The sequence below is a fragment of the Oncorhynchus masou genome, chromosome 3, assembly GCF_036934945.1.
Source record: "Oncorhynchus masou masou isolate Uvic2021 chromosome 3, UVic_Omas_1.1, whole genome shotgun sequence".
Taxonomy (NCBI): domain Eukaryota; kingdom Metazoa; phylum Chordata; class Actinopteri; order Salmoniformes; family Salmonidae; genus Oncorhynchus; species Oncorhynchus masou.
In genome coordinates this window covers 42,880,404-42,903,758 of record NC_088214.1, presented here as the reverse complement: position 1 = coordinate 42,903,758, position 23,355 = coordinate 42,880,404, and the positions used below count along the sequence as shown (strand labels likewise).

General features: G+C 43.7%; 2 protein-coding genes across 2 annotated transcripts; one reads left to right on the top strand and one right to left on the bottom strand.

Moving 5' to 3' along the window:
* Window positions 1-477: 477 nt before the first annotated feature.
* LOC135517306 (Krueppel-like factor 9) lies at window positions 478-3,652 on the bottom strand. Its single transcript, XM_064941492.1, has 2 exons — window positions 2,875-3,652; window positions 478-1,264 (listed from the first exon to the last, which is right to left on the bottom strand). Exons 1-2 carry the CDS (start codon window positions 3,362-3,364, stop codon window positions 1,011-1,013), a joined length of 744 nt encoding a protein of 247 aa, XP_064797564.1. The 5' UTR covers window positions 3,365-3,652; the 3' UTR covers window positions 478-1,010.
* Window positions 3,653-7,041: 3,389 nt separating this feature from the next.
* Window positions 7,042-23,311, top strand: LOC135507388 (apolipophorins-like). The gene is made up of 17 exons (XM_064926939.1): window positions 7,042-7,139; window positions 7,415-7,465; window positions 7,829-7,995; window positions 8,273-8,343; window positions 8,807-8,972; window positions 9,339-9,476; window positions 9,939-10,116; window positions 10,528-10,670; window positions 15,096-15,199; window positions 15,834-15,999; window positions 16,305-16,478; window positions 16,730-16,882; window positions 17,678-17,822; window positions 19,907-20,065; window positions 21,933-22,051; window positions 22,736-22,891; window positions 23,123-23,311. Exons 1-17 carry the CDS (start codon window positions 7,076-7,078, stop codon window positions 23,309-23,311), a joined length of 2,343 nt encoding a protein of 780 aa, XP_064783011.1. The 5' UTR covers window positions 7,042-7,075.
* Window positions 23,312-23,355: the final 44 nt, after the last annotated feature.

Sequence of the window (23,355 nt, the reverse complement as noted above, 5' to 3'; positions counted from 1 at the left end):
CTTTCTGAGTTTCCTGAAGTGTTGTTCACTGAGACAAAGTAAGAATATGTCCATTTGCTGGACAGACAGTGGAAATAGTAGAAAGTGTCTTCTCTCTCTAACAAAAAGGAAATAGAGACAGACACACGCTCTCTTACACACACACTCACAAGCAGCGCTATCCGATCCAAGCGTATACTCCGTCACCCCTAATATAAGGACTACAATTCATCACAAGCATTACTTCCTCTAATAGAATTTAAGGATATTCTCTACAATAGAAGTTTAAAGCACTTGCATCAGTATCCGACATGTATCATGTGTCAACGTTTCATGGATGGTGAAAACAAAAACAAAACAGTTGATCTAGAATTAATAAGGATGGCCTGCAAACCGCTAGTCTTGAGCGGTTTAAACCATTCATCATCATTACTATGAAAGTGAAGCTGGCCTGCAATTTAAATTATAATAATGCAGTAAATACAATATTGCAAAAAAAAAAAAAAAAAAAAGACATACCTAAAGCCAACTAAATTTATTTGAACGACAAAAACTCATACGACAAAAACACATGGAATGTGCAACCTCTAAAACTGCGGCTGTGGGATCAGCAATGCGGCTCCCCTTCTACTCGACCTCCACCTTGCTACGCCTCTAGCTAAATATCGCTAAAATGGCGCTAACAAAAAAAGAAAACGGGCACAGTAAAAAAAAACGTGTAGCGCCATCTCTTTAAAATAAACTGAGAAAGGAGGAAAACATTTGGCTGCTGCGTGCAGAGACAGCGGACTGAAGACATTGAGAATTCCCTGCATGCGTGAGTGCTTTTCGGGGAAAGGGTTGGAGAGAATTGAGGTTGTGTTGAGCATTGAGAGTAGTGTCGTCTTCGTCCATCGAGGGCGGGTGGTGGTGAATGCAACCCCACCCAGGTCCTGTTTGTGGTGAGTGGTGGACAGGCTGGGGCTGACTGCCCTGTGACCCTTGCTGATCCCAGCCCTAGATGTGGGAGTGAACCCACTGACCCATCCACACTACTGGCCCATGGCGGGGCTGGACACCCCCTGGCCCCCAGAGGACGAGCTCTTACGGCCCAGCATGGACGGCTGGAAGTCGGGGTGGCGGCGGGCGTGCTTGATGAGATGGTCGCTTCGCATGAAGCGCTTGTCGCACAGTGGGCACAGGAAGCGCTTCTCGCCCGTGTGGGTGCGCATGTGGCGAGCCAGCTCGTCAGAGCGGGCAAATTTCTTCTCACAGTCGGACCAGGTGCAGGGAAAGGGCCGTTCACCTGGTGAAGGAAGACAGAAAGAGTCTAGGTCTACACCAAACTTTTGAATTCAAGTCCAGTCAGACTGGGGGTCAAGCATTGCCCTGCTTGTGCCAATCACTTACACAAGCCATTAAGGTAGAAACACAGAGGTTGGTAGTAAGGTAAATTCATGGGATACCCTTATGTACCCATCAAGTTAGTTTAAAAAAAAAGTTCACAATATTATCAGCACCCTTTTTTAATGCAAGGAAATCAACCTATTTTGAAAAGAAAAACTTTAATCTATCGGGTCATGGTTCATATGGGTAGTGAAGAGTGAAATTTAAAAAAGTGAATGCAAAATGTAGACCGCAATAGATATTGACACTCATATGGTAGGCTACCTCCAACATATGGTGGGAGGCCATAGAAGAGACCTCCCTCAACACCTCCACATGTCTCCTATGAAAGGCTCTAACTGGGTTCAGAAATGTGAAACCTTCAAAAGGGCTGCCTTGTTTTTCGAAAGTGATTAACTTGACACAAAGTTGTGAAATAGCTTTGAATTATCCACATTAAAAGTGTGAAAATGTTCATTTAAAGCAGGCATTCCCAAACTACCATTTTCCACAAATGGGTAATAGCCAGGCTAATAACCTACAGTAAAATGGTTTGAGGAGGGGTGAGGACACTTTTTACGTTGACTATTAACGTTAGTTAAAATGATAACCCCAATGTGAAGTCTGTAAGGCTATTTCGTGGCCCTAGAACAGTGCCGTAATCGAGTAATAGGAGTCAAACGAGGGGGTGCCAGGGGCTATATTCAAGACCGCAAAGAGGACCAGCGTTTCGCAACACGCCCAACTCGGTCTGTGCTAGGCGGGATCCCTACCCCTCAACCCACTCCCGTTTTGTGGGCGTTCCCTGACGACTTGTTCTTTTCAATACGATTTCCTCTTCTAATCCATCTGCGCCTGTTATTTCACTGACCCTGAACTTCAAGACCGTGCGGACACCTGATGCATGTACACAAAGTAACAGCGCTTAACATACAACTTTGACGTGGAAAACGATGACAGACGTGGGTGGTTTCCAACAGAGGAAACGGCGTTTTTCTACAAAGACCTGACTCTCACCTAATGGCCACATTGACGCGAGGTGGGATGAAACGATTTGGCAGCTCGAGCTAAAAGAACCACGGTGCCTGCGCAAACGCCCCCGAACGCTACGTTTCTCTCTCTCTCGAACTCACTCGTCGTATGCAAATCTAGCCTAGATGTAACATGTTCGTCACTAGTCACTATGCTTTTTCGTCCAGCCCCATTCTTTTGTTCGTTTACTTCTTTGTTATGAGCCCTCTGGTTGGGAAGTTTTTTCCTCTTTCGGGGAGTATTGTACAAACTCGCGGGTAAACGACAACCACCCCAATGTACAGTATATATATCCGTGACGAAAAACACCTTTCTTCAGGGGGAAAAATGTGATATATATGCAGAGAGGAGAGTGACACTAAAAGGAGGAGTGTTTAGTGAGTATGGCCAAACTACAAGTTCTGGAACAACTTGGATAGTAAAAGGGTTGTTTGTTCAGATTACATGCCCAAAACATTTTAATTTTTTTTACAGTTAGAGCTAGCTACATAATTGTACCTGTATGGGTTCTGATATGGGCTTTGAGATGAGACGATTTCCCATAAACTCTGTCACAGCCGTCGAAAGTGCACTGGTGTCGTTTTACTGGGGACCGAGGCGCTCCTCCTCCCCACTGTTGCTGAGTGGCATTGTACTGTCCAGGAATTGGAGTAGCAGAGGGGGTCATGGTAGGGGTAGTTGAGTCAGACAACGTGGTGTAGCCGCTCTCCCCACACGAGGAGTTGCTGCTTTCCGAGTAGGCCGACATGGGCCGGAATTTACTGTGGAGGTCCGTAAGGATCCCGGCCACCTTCATCATGTTGGCCCCCTCGAGTCTCATTGTCTCGCGCACCTCCCTGTCCTCGTTCGACCCTTCAGGCTCCCCAGGAAGAAGGGCCTGGGGAGGGGGCTGGGCTGCAACTGGGGTGGGTCGGTGTAAGACGGGACCGCTAGATATCGACACCAGACATTCGGCGGCGAAGTAATCGGAATAGTCCATCATCGACATAATGTTTACCGTTGACTTTAGCAAGTCCTTTATCTTGTAAAATTCCGTCTTGTTTTCAGAGTCGTTTTCGAAGCGGATGAGCCAGAGATGTCGACTTCGTTTTTAGCAGACTAACTCGTTGGACCGACCTTTCTAGCTATTCCTATACCGTCAAAGTCTGATAAGTATGCTCGAAAACATCCAATTATATAAAACAAAATAAGAATATATACTGCCCAAACTTGCCCGTGCCTTCAGCCCACATGCGTGCTTTACATCGTCCGACGGTTCATTGTGTCTGCCTCTGGAAAGCCGGTCAAACCTACGCCCCCCTGTACAGAGCACCACGCACAAACTTACGTTACGGACTGACGTGAACGGCGGGCGTGGTTGAAGCAAACGACCGATACAAACAGCGTGGAGTGGTGGCTGAGTTGATGGGGAGCCATAGCCAGTGGCGGACTGGAACATGAATTCGGCCCTGGCATTTTATCCACACCAGCCCACATCATTGGGCACACCGCCAACTCACCCCCACCATCAGATGTACATTATAAAATCCAACATAATGATTTAGGCTTTATTGTAAATTAGGGATTGTCATATTCCCCTGAATCATCACCTACTCTAAGTGTTCAAATCAAATTTTATTGGTCACATTACATGTTTAGCAGGTGTTATTGCGGGTGTAGCAAAATGCTTGTGTTTCTAGCTCCAACATTGCAGTAATATCTAACAATTCACAATAATACACACAACCTAAAAGTAAAATAATGGAATTAAGGAATATATAAATATTAGGATGAGCAATGTCGGAGTGGCATTGACAAAAATACAGTAGAATAGAAACCAGTATATACATATGAGATGAGGAAAGCAAAAATATGTAAACATTAAAGTGACTTGTGTTCCATTATTAAAGTGGCCAGTGATTTCAAGTCTATGTATATAGGCAGCAGCCTCTAAGGTGCAGGGTTACGTAACCGGGTGAAAGCCGCCTAGTGATGGCTATTTAACAGTCCGATGGCCTTAAGAAAGAAGCTGTTTTTCAATCTCTCTGTCCTAGCTTTGATGCACCTGTACTGACCTCGCCTTCTGGATGATAGTGGGATGAACAGGCAGTGGCTCGGGTGGTTGTTGTCCTTGATTATATTTTTGGCCTTCCTGTGACATTGGGTGCTGTAGGTGTCCTGGAGGGCAGGCAGTTTGCCCCCGGTGATGCGTTGTGCAGACAGTTGCCGTACCAGGCGGTGATACAGCCGACAAGATGCTCTCAATTTTGCATCTCTAAAAGTTTGTGAGGGTTATAGGTGCCAAGCCAAATTTCTTCAACCTCCTGAGGTCTTTGTGAGTGGACCATTTCAGATCATCTGTGAAGTGTAGGGTGGCGCACAATTAGCCCAGCGTCGTCCGGGTTAGGGTTTGGCGGGTGTAGTCCGGCATTATAAATAAGAATTTGTTCTTAACTGACTTGCCTAGTTAAATAAAGGTAAAATAAAAAATACGCTAAGGAACTTGAAGCTTTCCATGTGCTCTACTGCGGTCCTGTCAATGTGGATAGGGGCATGCTCCCTCTGCTGTTTCCTGAAGTCTACGATCAGCCTGTTTCATTTTGTCGACGTTGAGTGAGAGGTTATTTTCCTGGCACTACACTCCCAGGTCTCTGGCACCACCTGGGGGCGGCCCTTCAGGAAGTTCTGGACCCAGTTGCACAGGGCGGGGTTCAGACCCAGAACCCAAGCTTAATGATGAGCTTGGAGGGTACTATGGTGTTGAAGGCTGAGCTATAGTCATTGAACAGCATTCTGACGTTCTTATTCCTATTGTCCAGATGGGATAGGGCAGTGTGATGGTGATTGCATCGTCTGTGGATCTATTGGGGCAGTAAGCAAATTGAAGTGGGCTAGGGTGTCAGGTAAGGTAGAGGTGATATGATCATTATCTATCCTCTCAAATCATTTCATGATAACAGAAGTGAGTGCTACAGGGCGATTGTCATTTTTCGTTCAGTTACCTTTGCTTTCTTGATTACAGAAACAATGGTGGACATCTTGAAGCAAGTGGGGACAGCAGACTGGGATAGGGAGAGATTGAATATGTCCGTTAACATGCTAGCTGGTCTGCTTATGCTCTGAGGACGCGGCTAGGGATGCCATCTTGGCCCGACAGCCTTGCGAGGGTTAATTGTCTCACTCATGTCAGCCACGGAGAACGAGAGCCCACAGGCCTTGCGTCGTTGACACTGTGTTATCCTTGAAGCGGGCGAAGAAGGTATTTAGCTTGTCTGGGAGCAAGATGTCGGTGTACACGAAGTGGCTGGTTTTCTCTTTGTTATCCGTGATTGTCTGTAGACCCTGCCACATACATCTCATGTCTGAGCCGTTGAATTGCGACTCCACTTTGTCTCTGTTTGAGGGGTGCTGAGGAGTATTTCTGTCTGTAATAAAGCCCTATTGTGTGGAAAAATGTCATCTGATTGGCTGTTGCTGGCTCCCCAATGGGTGGACCTGTCCCCTTCCAGGCCCACCCATGGCTGCGCCCCATTGCCCAGTCATGTGAAATCCATACATTAGGGTCTAATGAATTTATTTAAATGGACTGTTTTGCTTCTATGAACTGCAACTCGGTAAAATGATTGAAATTGTTGCATGTTGTGTTTATATTTTTGTTCAGTGTACATAGAGTACATGAAAAAAATATCTATGATATTTCAACAACCATGAAAATGTATGATGCTTTGTTTTTCTTAATTCCATCCATCGTAGATCATCATTTATACGCTGTCAAAAATAATCAATGTTTTCGGTTCCTCTTTCAATTCATCTGAGAATGTCCCTATTCTATTTGAGGTCTATTACCTAAGAGATGAGGTAAGACAAGGACACTAGATGTCCCTCTACTTCAGCCAATGACACCCTCCATATATACTGTAGCTTCACATAACCCAGTCACAGCCCATGTTCTCTGGCTGTCTGTTTGTGAAGCCATCTGTCACACAATAATTACTCACTAAAGCAAATCTGACCTCAATAATAGTGGATATCATGCTGTAATAGACTTATAATAGGGCATATAAGATTAATCGGATAGACCTTTATGTACAGCCCCCCCCCCCCCCCAATAATAGTGGATATCATGCTGTAATAGACTTATAATAGGGCATATAGGCAATAAGATTAATCGGATAGACCTTTATGTACAGCCCCCCCCCCCCCATCCTAATGAACCCCATAATAAACATGGGCAACCCTTGCTTACTTACAATGTAATGCGAGGGTTATGAGGACAAAAGTGCATTGCTGTAAGACTTGGGTCACAGAGAATAACTCTACTGTATCATATTTGCAACATTTTGACAACCAAGCTGCCATAACATCGTTGATTCTCACCAGAAAACAACAGATATAAAATGTTTAAATCCCAAAGTGTGTTGTGCTTTTCTGTCTGGAACCCGTCTTTCGCCATATGGGGGTTTATATACCATAGAAAGGCTTTGCATTGATTGGGGGCCCAATGTTATGTCAAGTGATTGGCTCAGTGGTATGTTTGTAGCTCCAGGCTGGAAAGTATTACCTGATTGGATGTTTTGAGCAGTGCGGGTCACTGTGGCAGCAGGGACAGGCACAAGCATAGGCATTCACTGGCTGTGTGAGAACAGTGACTGTTCTTCAGCCCAACTACTTACATGTGGAGTCTTGGAAGCCTGGGTTGCTGCAGTGACTTGAGACTGCTATGGCCGTGCCCCAGCGTGGATTACTATTCTCTCTTATCTTCACAGCTCTCATTTTACTACACAGTAAGCTCTCTATGGTTTGTGACTGGATTTGTGATTTGACTTATTCACATAGTTGGTTCTCGTTTCAGACAGGGATAACTGACCATGCTTTTCAGGTGAATAATGGACAGTAACTGATGGTCCTTTTTGAAAGCAGAGAACATGAGCGAATTCATTAGAAGTTAGACATTGGTAATGGAGTGAATTAAAGGTTATGTTGGAGATTGTCAGTGAGTTTTCAGGCTTGTTTGAAGGGTTTTGTGTGTAGATGTTGCGATGTTGATGTCTTTCTGCAGTAGGTAATTGCCTTCAGATGGATCAACAACTTTGCCGCCCAGAATGCATTGGTGAGAGCAAATAATTGAGTGATAATTCCCTATCTTATTCCAAGCTGAAGTAAATGTGTATTTTCTGATATAGTCACAATGTTTTCCCCTTGATAAATATTACCGTGGTTTATTTATGCGTTCACAGAAACATATTACATTTTGTGAATTGAATTTTAGAGCTACCTCTGTTGAGATTCAGTATCTGTTTTCCATGATTGGACAATAGATCAAAAGCCTTAGTAAACTATTAATAAATAATTATGTCATGATATGTAAACCTTTATAATATAAATCATTTATAATGGATTATACATGAAAGTTATTTTAAAGTGCTACCAGATAATGATTATTCAAATTAGGTATATGATTTGCTGGTTCCAGCTTCCCCATCCCCTGACAAGTCATACCAGAGAGGGGTGAGATACACGTACAGGTACAGCTCGACGATAACCACGACTCTACAAGGCTCTACCTCAGGCAGAAATGGACTGGCTCTCGACTGTGTGGTGGACATTGACGTGATTTCCAAGTGTCACCTTATGATGCAGGTCAGATATGCAGAAAAGTTACGCCAATATGGGGTGATTTTTGTTGTTGTTGACAAAAGTCACTCTGCAAATCCACCAATGTAAAATCCTTTGAATTCACCTTAAAATGCTGTTTTAAAATGTTTACATGTAAACAAATAAAGAATAAAGTTTACTTTGGGGAACTCTAGTTCCCCCTGGTTCTTCCCCATTTCCAGCATTGAATATAATTTTTAAAAATGGGAAATTAATATGATATGGGACTTTTTAGTGATGTTCTTTTCTACGCTCCCTGCAGATCAGGAATCCACAGATAAAGCGTCTTTCTCCCCAGAAGGAACATTCTGTGCAACGCCTGAAGAGTTTGAGGTAATCTGAAATGACAGCATCAATATTGCTTGCATTGTGCATTTTGTGTGTGTTTTAAGTGTGTTTTGTGTGTATTTTGCTCATGTGCGGGTTTCCCCCCAAATTTCATGTGTTTTGCTTATTCTTCGTACCTTTTGCGTCTTAGACCAAATTAAAGTTGGCATATTACAAAAAAGTTGGCATATTACAATGTGCACATCGATCATTTCTTAAGTGTTTCTGCTATCAAATCATGATTGATAATGGATGATTTGAGTTACAAAAGCACAAATGATCCACAACAATGCATGATTTGATAGCACAATAGTGCAGAAATGATACAAGCCCACAAGTCCCAGATCATTCCAGATTGTTATTCCTGAGAATGTGATACTCTGCTCCGACAACACCGTTCATGTGTCTAGGGGTCCTGGGGGTCTTGAGGTCCTAGGGGTCTCATCTGGTGTTTTGGTTACTATCACAGGGAGTCGCTGGAGAGGAGTCGCCTCAAGTTCTCCCTCCAGGGGGGAAAGGTCACGGCCCTCTGTCCACAGGAGGGGGAGCAGCTGTGGACTCTGAACATCAAGAGAGCTCTACTGAGCATGCTCCAGACCTCCCGCACCACCGAGAAGCAGGAAGTAGTGAAGGAGGTGAGGGGGGAATGATCCGTATCCCAATATGAGTAATAGCAGGATAGGCCATGCATGAAACACTAGGTTAGTATTTGCAGTAGGAGGACGACATGTTGCAGTGGTGTCCAAAGTCTGTTCTGCACGGCTACTGTGGGTGCAGGCTTTTGTTCCAGCCCAGCACTAACCCAGTTAACTAAGTAATTATGATCTGCATTGAATACCATGATTCATTAATTATTTAGATCAAGTGTGTCACAGCTGGGCTGGAACAAAAGCCTGCACATCCTGTAGCTCTCCAGAACCAAGTTTGGACACCAGGTCTTCATACCATATTGTACATTGGACAATCCTCTGCCTTTTTTCCTTCCCGTGTCAATTCTTCAGACGGATCTGTACGGGACCTGCACGAGTAAGTATGAGAGGAGAGGGCCTCTACTGGTGAAGACGAGGAACCTCAGGCAGTGTCAACAGGACCGACTGGCATACTTCTGGCCCAATTCCACCCCTCTGAGAGAGGACACGGTGAGATCTTCTACCACCCCCCTCCAACATGGAACAGTCAATGGTTACCATAGTCACAACCAATCACTGATGTCTTTCTCTTGCATTGATATTGGGACATGCAGTGCATAATGAAATCCAGAAGTGCTAGGGACTGATGCCCATTTCTGTGACTTGGAAACCTTCTAGTGAAAGTTTGGTTCGTAACGGATCTGTTAGATTGTCAGTAGGTTTCAGATGGATCTAAAAATTGGTAGCCTGAGTCCCAGATCGTTTTGTGCTGTCTTGCCAACTCCATTGCTGTCATGGCGTGACAATGACAGCAATCGAGTAGACAGCACAAACAGATATGTGACTCAGGCTGAACCATTTGTGTCAAATAAGCAAAATGTCGTACCTTCCACCAGTATCTTGTGTAACCTCAAGCCAGTTAACACTTCCACTTTTACCAAGGGGTGTTCCTATCTCTTATGTCCACTTCAGACAGTGGACTCCAAACTCCAATGTACCCAGCGGCATGGGACTACAGTAATGGAGGAGGTCAACTGCACAGAGATCATCTCCATGGTACCATTGTCAGGGTCAACAGGAGTGGTGAAGACCCAGACCGTCTCTACCCTTACGCTGCTCAGAGCCCAGAAAGGCACACCCTCAGGAGTGGGTGTGTATTCTGATTCCCTCCTCAGGACAGGCTGAGTATAGGCTATACTGTAGTATACCTGAATGACTGTGTCACTGTGTACCCTTCTGACATCAAGGTGTTGTAGTGAGTGTCTGTGTAAAAGCTAATGCTACCAAAATAAACTATTACTACTAGACTTCTATTAGCTAGGAAGCAATCATATTGATGTTACTTTCATCACACTACTACGACTACTACTGCTAGTACCACTAGGGCTGTTGCAAACCTTAAATACATTCTCAATCATTCTTTGAGAATGTAAGTATCTCAGCCATTCAAATTGAGAGGCTGAAGGGTCTAACTTTTATTCAAATGAATTTAACTTTGCCACTTAGGCCCCACTCTCTCAATAATATGATATTCATTTCAATGATATTGTCCCTCCCTCAGATACACTGGGTCCAGGTGTCCTGAGTGACCTCCAGTTTGTAGAGGAGGGGGCTGAAGGCCAAGTCCGAGGCTGGACGTCCTCCCCCCAAGAGGCCACGGACACCGTTAGGAAGCTGTGTGGTCTTACCTCTGACCAGCAACAGGTAGGACCCCAATTTTCCAAGACATCATAAGGGAGTAATTCACGCTTATGACTAGTCTTACAATGCATTATAGTCAATCATTCATATTTATTTATAAAGCCCTTTTTAAATCAGCAGATGTCACAACGTGCTTATACAGAAACCCTAGGCTAGGAAAAGCATCCTAGAAAAGGCAGGAACTCAGGAAGAAACCCAGAGAGGAACCAGGCTCTGAGCGGTGGCCAGTCCTCTTCTGGCTGTGCCGGGTGGAGATTATAAGAGTACATGGCCATTACGGTCAGATTGTTCTTCAAGATGTTCAAACAGTAATAGATGACCAGCAGGGTCAAACAATAATCACAGTGGTTGTAGAGCAGTGGTCACCAACCTTTTCTAAGTCAAGATCACTTTCGCAGTCAAAAAGCACGCTAAGATCTACTGCTCAGATTTGTTTTTCCAAGTCGGAAGAGTTTCCGACTTGGAATTCCGAGTTGGATGACCGTTCAAAACGGTTTTTCCTTGAAGATCGAACAGTTGGAATAAATGTCAGGAATGTCAGTCAGGAATAAATGTCAGTTGGCTTAGCAAGCGTTCAGAGGCTGAGACACTAGGTGCGGTAGAGGGAGAGGGAGAGGGAGAGGGAGAGGGAGAGAGAGGGTTGGGGTTCCATAGCCGCAGGCAGAACAGTTGAAACTGGAGCAGCAGCAATACAAGGTAGCACGTCTGGTGAACAGGTCAGGGTTCCATAGCCACAGGCAAAACAGCAGAAACTGAATCAGCAGCACGACCAAGTGGACTGGGGACGGAGAAAGCCAGGAGTCCTGAGGCATAGTCCTAGGGCTCAGGTCCTCCGGGAGGGGAGCGAGAGAGAGAGAGAGAGATGGGAGAATTAGAGGGAGCATACTTAAGTTCACACAGGACACCATATAAGACAGGAGAATTTCACCAGATAGGACAGACTGACCCTGGGCCCAGGCACATAGACTATTGGAGCATAGATACTGGATGCTGAGACAAGGGGGGTCGGGGGACACTGTGGCCCTGTTTGACGATACACCCGGACAGGGCCAACCAGGCAGGATATAACCCCACCCACTTTGCCAAAGCACAGCCCCCACACCACTAAAGGGATATCAACAGACCACCAACTTACTACGCTGAGACAAGGCTGAGAATAGCCCACAAAGATCTCCTCCACCGCACGAGTCCGAGGCGGCTTAAAACCAGACAGGAAGATCACGTCAGTGACTCAATCCCTCCTAGGGACGGCATGGAAAAGCACTAGTGAAACAGGGTCTCAGAGGCAGAGAATCCCAGTGCAGAGAGGGGACCCGGCCAGGCAGAGACACCAAGGGCGGTTCGTCACTCCGGTGCTTTGCCGCTCACCTTCGCACCCCCAGGTCAGACTACACTCAATCATAGGACCTACTGAAGAGATGAATCTTCAGTAAAGACTTAAAGGCCGAGACCAAGTTTTGCGTCTCTCACATGGATATGCAGACCATTCCATAAAAATTGAGCTCTATAGGAGAAAGCCCTGCCTCCAGCTTGTTTGCTTAGAAATTGTAGGGACAATAAGGAGTCCTGCGTCTTGTGAAAGTAGTGTACGTGTATTTACAGCATGTACCACAGGACCAAATCGGAGAGATAGGAGCAAGTCCATCTAAGGCTTTGTAGGTTAGCAGTAAAACCTTGAAATCAGCCCTAGCCTTTACAGGAAGCCAGTATAGAGAGGCTAGCATTGGAGTAATATGATTGAAATAGTTCTAGTCAAGATTCTAGCACTAACTGAAGTTAATTTAGTGCTTTATCCGGGTAGCCTGAGAATAGAGCATGTAGTCTAATCTGTAGTCTAATCTAGAAGTGACAAAAGCATGGATTATCTTTTCTGCATTATTTTTGGACAAAATGTTTAGGGTTTTTCGCAGTGTTACGAAGATAGAAAAATGCTGACATTGAAATATTCTTGATATGTTCGTCAAAAGAGAGATCAGAGTCCAGAGTAACGCTGAGGTCCTTCACAGTTTTATTTGAGACGACTGTACAACCATCAGATTAATTGTCAGATCAAACAGCAGATCTCTAGGGATCTAGAACTAGCATCTCTGTTTTGTCAGAGTTTAAAAGTAAAACATTTTCCGCCATCCACTTCCTTATGTCTGAAAGGCTTCCAAGGGTAGACAAATTTGGGGCTTCCCCATGTTTCATCAAAATGTACAGCTGTATGTTGTCCACATAGCAGTGAAAGTTGACATTGTTTTCCCGAATGACATCACCAAGAGATATAATAAGTAGTGAAAACAATAGTGGTCCTAAAACGGAACCCCGAAACGTACAATTGATTTGTCAGAGGACAAACCATCCACAGAGACAAAATTCTATCTTTCCCGACGAACTGATATCTTTCCGACAGATAAGATCTAAACCAGGCAAGAACTTTTCCACGTAGAGTAGACCAATTAGGGTTTCTAATCTCTCCAAAAGAATGTGGGGATCGGTGGGGTCAAAAGCGGCACTAAGGTCTACATTATAGTATACATGATCTGTCTTCAGGAAGACAGTGAGTTGCTGCGCTTTTTCAACCAATAAAAATGGAGGAAAGGGAGATTCGATTTAGGTGATAGTTTGGTTTTTTCAGGAGAGGCTTTCTTACTGCCACTTTTAGTGAGTTTGGTACACATTCGGAGGATTGGGAGCCATTTATTGTGTTCAACATAGGAGGGGCAAGCACAGGAAGTAGCAATTTCAGTAGTTTAGTTGGAATAGGGTCCAATAGACAGCTGGAAGATTTAGATGCCATGACTATTTTGGTGAAAATGTCAATAGATACAGGATTGCAAAACTTGAGTGTCTCCATTGATCCTAGGTTCTCACAGTTCGGTGCAGACTCAGGACAAGTGAGTTTTGGAGAAATACGCAGATTCAAAGAGGAGTCCTTCATTTGCTTTCTAATGACCATGATCTTTTCGTTGACGAAGTTTGTGAATTCATCACTGCTGAATTGAAGGCCATCCTTACTTGTGGAATGCTGCTTTTTAGTTTGCTTTGCGACAGTATACATTTTGGGGGGATTGTTTTATTCTCCTCAATCAGGTTGGGAAAGTAGGCTGACCAAGCAGCCGTGAGGGCTCTTTGATTGTGCACGGTACTGTCCTTCCAAGCTAGTCGGAAGACTTCCAGTTTGGTGGAGCACCATTTACGTTCCAATTTACAGATATTTTCTGTATACCAGGGAACTCATTTCTTGTTTTTTGTTTTTAGAGGTGTGACTGCATCTACGGTATTACGCAATGTTACATTTAGATCCTCGGTTAGGTGGTTAACAGATTTTTCCTTGGGCAGGTGGAGGGAATCTGTCAGGGCATCTTGGACTCTTTGGGTTGTCTGAGAATTTATTTTGCGGCTTTTGATAAGTCTTGGTTGGGGTTTGAGCAGATTATTTGTTGCGATTTTCAAACGTAATAAGATGATGGTATGATAGTCCAGGATTATGAGAAAAAAACATTTAGAACTAAACAACATCATAAATCATTATTATACCATTATTTGTCTTCATTGAGTAAAGATATATACGTTCCCCTGTAAGGAACCTATGAGCGATGGTTTCATTCAACGTTTCATACAAACATCTGTATTTATTTACCACAAAGTCACTAATGCTTACACCATATGTGGTGAGGCAAGAATGACAGCTGGTCCCAAGGATAGAAGGATACACTTGTTTTCATTGCTTAAATACTCTCTTTACTTTAACATTTTGGGTTACATTTATCATATAATTATGGCAATGCCAACACTGTAGCGATGTAATAAACCAAATGTAATACATATAATTAAGTACTCCAAGGTTATATTTACTTGCATAAAGGTGAAAAATCCCTTCCCAAGGTCAGAGGTCTTTCCTTCAGTAGTGTGTTCCCTGCCAAACCAACTTTGGCTTGTTTGTGTGCTGTGGTTTGGCTCTCCCTGGGACCTTTCCCTCTTTTTCCTCAGCTCTTACACAGGAGCTCAGTCAAACCCAACCTGGCAATCGTCACGACTACCTGTTTAGATAGGGGTGGGCATTTAAAAAGGGGCCAACCTGGCATCCTGTCAGCCCCTCTCTCTCTCTTTGAAATGATGATTACTTTTTTGATTGATAAGATGAGTCTGGTTCTGTTTTGGGTCTGTCGCTGTCCCGCTCTTATGAAATCATAACCCTGGCTGCAGCTTCCCAAATTTAGGCATGTTAGTTGGAAGTTCCCTGTCGTATGGTCATTCAGTTTCAAAAAGTTGTATTTTCATGAGATTTAGCACAAAGAAATTTAAAGGAAGGATGGATTTTCTACATGTATTAGGATGCTACATTTATGTCAATAATGCTCCAGACAATTCTTTAAGTTCAGGAAAAACATTACTTATTCAGGAAAAACATTTCATATTTCATATTGTCTTCCCTGTATGTAGCTGTCGGAGCTGTTTCTGCACTTGGCCTTTCAACTGAGAGCCCTGTCCCTGCCTCAGCTCAGAACACTGTGGCACGACGCCTCCTTCAAGTGCCGTAACGACTGGTCAGTTCCCTTCAGCCACTGTTCTCTCCTAAATGTATCCTGGGTTGTGTTATGTAGGGCACACTATAAAAAAAATGCTTTGCCGTGTAAAATTTACACGTGTTCTTCATGGACAGTACCTCCCGTTTTCATTCGGTTTCAAAACGTTTCCTCCCTACTGAACACGGCTGATTCTTGTCAAGCCTTGTACCAGCTTTTTAATGCAATAGAGGCAGTGGAACGCTTGTTTATGGTTCCCCTAATGAGAAAAATACACAGCTCTGGGGCAGGGTATGGACAGAGAGGAGTCTGTCTGTGGGACAGCAGCCATCTTTGCATCTATAGCTCCTCCCTGAAACAACTTGCTAGTCATCCCCAGGTTGATTGAAACTACAGGCAAAATCAAAACGGTGTCCTCTCTGCCATATTCTTCGCTGTAGCTGAGATTAGTTTTATTGTTCATTAGTCACGAAGCGCTTCCGTTATGACTCACCCAAAGACACTGGACATATCGTGTATATCAATGAAATGACGCTTTTGATGAATCATTATTTAGAATGCTTTGACACATTGTCCTGAAGTGGGAATATGTGACTGAATCGGTGCTGTCCATTCCCGGCAGTCGATTACTCTGTTGACTGTGCTGTCGTTGCAGGCAGCCTCTCTTGGACGGCCTACCAGCGTGTGGCTCAGAGGAATGCATCGCCCTCTTAACAGACCTCATCCGGGACGAGGAGATAGAGCAGGAGCGGGCCCACTCTTTTCTCACCACCATCGCCCTCATCCCTCACCCCTCACCACACATCGTCGGCTCCGTCAACGTACGTAGGTCTGAAGGGACGTTCTGTGGGGATATTGACTTTGGGTTGAACAAAAACAAAAACATAGATACTGTACCTATTTTATTGAATTTAATGATTTGGCTGAGAATGTTCAATATAGGTCTACATATGATTCAAAATCGTCCCCGAAACTCAACCGACACCTTTACTCCGCGACACTGTTGAGGTCACATCCAACAACGCATGCTTTGGCGTCACCCATTAAACACATAATCAGAGATTAACATACAAACACAATGGGTCCATAATATAAGGCTGTTGTTTTCCCCCTCCTTTTCTCTCAGGCGTTGCTGAAGACACCTGAGGTGTGGACCAAGGCCCTGTTGACTGGTTCTTCCCTGGTCCACCTGCTATGTCGGAGGAGCCAGTCTCCCTGCAGTCTCATCCCCCAGGTCCAGAGCTTCATACAGGCACTGAAAGACACCCTGGGAGAGGGCTGTGGAGGAGACAAAACAGAGGTACCTAGACACAGAATTAGATTTGACTCCATATACACAGATTTTGATGGCGTGCTGGAGTTTTTATCACCGTCTGGTGATTGTGCTGTATTTAAAATGTCATATTAAAGTGTGTATTGCGTGGTTCATACTTGACCTGACTCCTGAACCTGAGCATCTCAATGGCTGCTGCTGCTGATGATGATGATGATAAAGAGAGCAGCAATAAGCAGGATGATGATGATGATGTAAAGTGATGATTTATCCTACAGCTGCTCTACGCATTGAAAGCAGTGGGAAATGCAGGCTTGGCTGCTTCAGCTCTCATCCCTCAGCTAAACCTCTGTATACAGAGCCATTCCACCCCTCTGGAGCTGAGACTCACTGCCCTACAAGCTTTCAGACGCATCCCCTGCAGTGCTGACGTGAGTAGGATGGCAGATAATGGGCACGTTTCTAGGGATAACCTCTGGGATTGAACTGAACTTTAAAAACAAATAACTGTTTTCCCTCAGTTCAAGGTTTAGAAATAGGATTTTGTTGTCTTCTGGAGCCTGGTTTGTGTTTATTTGGAATAAGCTGAGAAACCGTGTCTCACGGAATAAAGCCTTGATTGATTTAATCATTTCAAGTAGCAGAGGTCCCATGGAAGGGATACGATACAAGACAATACGTTACTGTCTAAGAGGACTTTACAGTTCAAACATGATTTGACTTGAATACATTTGACTTGAATACATTTGACTTGAATACATTTGACTTAAATACATTTGACTTAAATACATTTGACTTGAATACATTTGACTTAAATACATGTGACTTGAATACATGTGACTTGAATTCATTTGACTTGAATACATTTGACTTGAATACATTTGACTTGAATTGTGTGAAATATCCTATTGTACTAAAACAATTCAGTCGGTATACTGTTCATACCACAGGAGGTTGGTTGCACCTTAATTTGGGAGGATGGGCCCGTGGTAATGACTGGAGGGAAGTAAGTGGAATGGTATCAAATACATATTTTCTGTGTGTTTGGTGCCATTCCATTCGCTCCGTTCCAGACATTATTATGAGCCGTCCTCCCCTCAGCAGCCTCCTGTGGTTCATTCTGTAAACAGAAGGATCTCTTCACGTGGATTCACGCTGACGTTGTGGGGATATTGAGGTGACTGAGGGGCGAGGGGTCTGTGACTGACAGCTCTTTGCTTCTCCAGAGGGGGTCTGTGCTGCGGCTCTACCGTGACCACCAGGAGGAGGTGGAGGTCAGGATCGCTGCATACCAGCAGATAATGCACTGCCCTGACCCCGAAGTGCTTCGAGCAGTGAAGACGACTCTGAGCCATGAGACCTCCAGCCAAGGTTTGGAAAAAAAGGGTTCCAAAAGGGTTCTTCGGCGCTCCTCCATAGGGACTTTTTGGTTCCACGTAGAACCCTTTAGGGTTCCATGTAGAATCCTCATACGATTCTATTTTAGGTCCTAGATTGCACCAGTGCTTCATTTGTAAATTGCAAGGTGCCGGAACAAAACGTGAGCCAGAGAGGAGAGTGACTTAGGAGACTCTGTGGTCCTGGAAAGCATGAAAAATAAATCACCTTCATAATAAAGCATTGCATGGATTATCATCGCGTTTGCGTACTAGCATAGAGGAGAAGCATAGAGGCGCTTGCAGAAGTTGCACACATGAGGAACATTTTTTGTAGCCTATGTTCCGGGAAAACTGATGCCTTTTATAAACGCATTTCACGCAATTCATTTCATGCGAGGTCCTCTGGTATCACGGCTCTTGCAGCATGAACTGACATGTTGTCCACCCAATCAAAGGATCAGAGAATGAATCTAGTACTGAAAGCACAAGCTACAGCTAGCTAGCTAGCCCTGCAGTGCATCAAATCTGTTGAGTAGTTGACTCAAAGAGAGAGAAAGACAATAGTTGAACAGTTTTGAATTCATTTCTTCAAAAATGAAGGTGAAGCGAGAGAGAGAGAGATAGCTATATATATATATATATATATATATATATATATATATATATATATATATATATATTGTAATGGAAGTGAAAGTATATATATATATATCCTTTACAAAAAAGATTGAAGTTTTGAACCTGCAGTATAAGTGAATGCTATGTTACCTAGCTGGCTCTGGCTATCCAACACTGGAACTCTTCCAAGTCAAGGTAAGCTTTTGGCTTTATTAATTTATTGCCACTGGGGCCCGCCAGTGTAACTGCTACAATCATGCACTGCATGACTGTAGCTAGCGGGTTTACTAATGCATTCATTCTAGTAGCTATGTGGACTGACGTTAGATAATATGGTGACAACAATGTAGGCTGTGTGTTATGATAGGAAGGGTTGGCTTGGAAAGGTTTTTTCGCCTGGTCACAGATAGCTAATGTGTTGCGCACTGAAGTCCACAAGCGAAGGGAAAAAGTGAGAGGAGGAGAGCACGTAGATGCGAGAAGGAATTATACAGTGCTCAAAGTGAGATGGCAGACAGTGTAGTATGTATGGCGTTGTGTGGGTGAGCGGTTAGCTGATGTCAACATTGTCAACAGAGTACCCCATGGCAGGCATAAGCAGGCATAAGCTACGGACAATGAACACAATTGCCTTTTATTGATGGCAATTTGAATGCAAAGAGATACCGGGATGAGATCCTGAGGCCCATTGTTGTGCCATTCATCCGCCGCCGCTGATGTCTATCAGAGCAGAGAGAGAGAGAGAGAGAGGGAGAGGGAGAGGGAGAGGGAGAGGGAGAGAGAGATCATAGAAAGTGAACCACGTTCTAGCTCTGTGAGAGATACAGGCGCGCTTTGCTCTCTCTCCACAGTAATGGCCACCCGGTGGTCTATATGGGCTACAATGTTGACCATACCATAAACCCTGGGCGGGCCCAACACAAATCAATTCTTATAATATCAGGCACATTTTCACATGACATTTTTTAGGGAGCAGCCAGGAGAGGAGTCAACTTGAATGAACTCTGATTGCTTTTATTCTAATTTTTACATTGCAAAAAGTGAAGATAATTGTTCATGCTACAAGAGGTACCGGATTCTGGCAAATGGGTTCCTGAAGTAAACAGTCCAAAACTGAGAGGTGCCAGACCCTGTTCTGGCAGGATGCTGCTCAAATTAAGAACTGGATAGCACATTTTCTTTCTAAAAGTGTAGTCTAGGCCCTTCAGTTTTTGCAGATCTGTAAGGTGGAAGCAATATGTTAAAAGCTCCACCTCTACACCGCTTATACCTATCCAGACCCTTCAGAACCACAAACATCGATGGTTTAGGGCCAAAGAGCAGAGATAGGGAGCAAATTGGCATCAGCCATACAGGTTCACTACTCTGAGAGATTCTAAATGACTCCACCTACACCTCCTACAAGTAAGATGTTATGCTGATTGATATATTGATGATTGCTTTGAATTTCATTCTCAGTGGGCTCTTTCGTGTGGAGTCACCTGACCCAGGTCCTGAGAACTGAGGACCCCATGAAGCAGGCCCTGATGGAGGCACTGCCTGATGACATCATTACCAAAGACTTTGAGGCTGAACCCTGGAAATACTCCTCTTATTCAGACTACACTGCAGACTCAGGTAATTTACATTACGTTCCTCTTATACAGGGCCTTCAGAAAGTATTCACACCCTTGACTTTTTCCACATTTTGTTGTGTTATAGCCTGAATTTAAAATGTGTTAAATTGAGATTTTGTGTCACTGGCCTACACACAATATCCCATAAGATCAAAGTGGAATTTTGTTTTTAGAAATGTTTACAAATGAATAAAAAATGTAAAGCTGAAATGTCTTGAGTCAATAAGTATTCAACCTCTTTGCCTTGGCAAGCCTAAATACATCCAGGAGTACAATTTTGCTTAACAAGTCACATAATACGTTGCATGGACTCACTCTGTGTGCAATAATAGTATTTAACATGATGAATGACTACCTCATCTCTGTTATCCACCCATGCAATTATCTGTAAGGTGCCTCAGTTGAGCAGCGGATTTCAAACACAGATTCAACCACAAAGACCAGGGAGGTTTTCCAATGCCTCACAAAGAAGGGCACCTATTGGTAGATGGGTATAAAAAAAAGCAGGCATTGAATATCCCTTTGAGCATGGTGAAGTTATTAACTACACTTGGGTATGGATGGTGTATCAATACACCCAGTCACTACAAAAGATATAGGCGTCCTTCCTAACCTTCCTTGTCGGAGAGGAAGGAAACCGCTCAGGGGATTTCACCATGAGGTCAATGGTGACTTTAAAACATTTACAGAGTTTAATGGCTGTGATAGGAGAACATGGAGGATGGATCCACAACATTGTAGTTCCTCCACAATACCAAACTAAATGGCAGAGTGACAAGAAGGAAGCCTGTACAGAATAAGAATATTCCAAAACATGCATCCTGTTTGCAATAAGGCACTAAAGTAAAACTGCAAAAAATGTGGCGAACAAATTAACTTTATGTCCTGGATCCAAAGCGTTATGTTTGGGGCAAGTACAACACAATACTTCACTGAGTACCAATCTTCATATTTTCATCATAGTGGTGGCTGTATCATGTTATGGGTATGCTTGTCATGGGCAAGGACTAGGGAGTTATTTAGGATAAAAAATAAATGGAATAGAGCTAAGCACTGGCAAAATCCTAGTGGAAAACATGGTTCAGTCTTCTTTCCAACAGACACTGGGAGACAAATTCACCTTTCAGAAAGACAATAACCTAAGACACAAGGCCAAATATACACTGGGGTTGCTTACCAAGACGACATTGAACGTTCCTGAGTGGCCTAGTTACAGTTTTGACATGAATCGGCTTGAAAATCTATGGCAAGACTTAAAAATGGTTGTCTAGCAATGATCAACAATCAACTTGACAGAGTTTGAAGAATGTTTTAAAGAATAGTGTGAAAATATTGTATAATCCAGGTGTGCAAAGCTGTTAGAAATGTACCCAGAAAGACTCACAGCTGTAATCACTGCCAAAGGTGATTCTAACATGTATAGAGATAAAATAGAGATATTTCTCTATTTCATTTTCAATAAATTTGCAAAAATGTCTAAAAACATCATTTCACTTTGTGATTATGGGGCATTGTGTGTAGATGGGTGAGAATATATATATATATGTAATTTAAAAAAAAATCCATTTTGAATTCAGGCTGTAACACAACAAAATGTGAATTAGGTCAAGGGGTATGAATACTTTCTGAAGGCACTGTACCTGTGTGGTAACATCAACAACATTGGATGAATGTGCTAATATGGTTCACACATATGTTATAATGTACAGCAAGTTACCCGTGAAAGGGTATCTTTGTCTTTTTAGGATAACCCTCTTCAGTTACTCGCAGTGATAGTTGTTTCAGAAGTGATTACATTTTGCACTTGGTTGTTCTTTGAAGAGCAAAAGAATACAGTAAGTGTTTTTTGTTTTGTTTGTGTGTCTCAGGATTTGGAGTTGTAAATATGGAGGGAGCCTTGGTTTTCTCTTCCAAGTCCTTTGTTCCGCGCTATGCCATGGCTAACCTGACCGTCTACATCCACGGAAGAGCTTTCAATCTGCTTGAGGTGAGTAGCTCGAGCATATCTCATTGTTTTCATTCTGTGAGCAACTAAATGCGTTTTTGAGGGAATCTTCTGCTTTTCCCCGATGCTCGGAAGCGTTGAATTACCGAGAGAGCATATCTGAGGACCAGGCACTGTATGTGAATCAAATCAAACGGACAACGGGAAATCCAATTGTCTGCTCTCCTCCGCAGGTCGATCTTCGTGTGGAAAACATTGAACCTCTTCTGAAACACATTTTTGGCCACAAATCAACTTCTCCTGATGAGGAGCCTACAACTTGGGAGGAAGAGGAGGATGGAAAGAAGTCTCCGAGGAAGGAGAGAAGACGAAGAAAAGCAGGGGAAGGAAATAAAGGACAGATAAAGGAGCGGAGAAGGAGAAAAGCTGGGGAAAGAGACAGCTCTGGTTGTTCACCGAGTAACTACGGTTACCTCAGCCAGGCCAGGGCTATGGTGAGACTTTCACAGCAATGTTTAACCATTGCTACATTCATTAGCCTGTCTAAGCCTAGCTAGCCTATGAGCCAATTCTATTTTTGCACTTTTAAGTTAGAGAATTACATTAGGAGATGACCAACATCTGATGGTTTCATAGTGTAGCCTAAATAATGGGTCACTTCCCTCCGATTGTAGATGTAAATAGCTTTTCAATGACCATGGATGATGATTGATGTTTTTATTGTAGTTCTCAGGAGGGAGACTGGAGGAGGCCAGACCACGTTGTTGGCTTGGTGTCAAAGTGTTTGGGAATGAGTTGAGCGTGGTGACCTGTGCTGACCTCTACTCCCAGATAAAGGAGCTGTCACTCAGTATGGCTGGGCTTGCCGTCAGACTGCTGAAGGTATGTGATTTTGACCTCTGACATCTGCGATAGTGGTGCTGTGGGACTCATACAGGGTATGACTCCATATGATAATCTCAGAGGAATGTAGTTTGATGAAATCCTTTGTAATATCTTTCTAGTCTGTTACCTTTAAGCAAATCTCATACACATTAGTTTCATGTTTTCCTCTTCTTGGTATAATATTGTATTGAGAAAGAATGGATGGGCTAATGTGGGCCCCCCCATCAGGGTCAGGAGGTGCAGCTCCACCACAGGGCAGTGGTGATGACAGAGGAGTTGGTCCTGCCCTCTCTGTCAGGCTTACCCATTAGACTGGGCATCAACATGACCTCCCTCCTCTCCCTGCACCTCAAGGGCAGTGCCAACTACAGAGACTGGTCCCATTTCTCACTGGCAGGTCACATCAAGCCCAAGTAAGTCGGTATCCATTTTGGATCTGACGGCCTCTTCATTTTCTTATC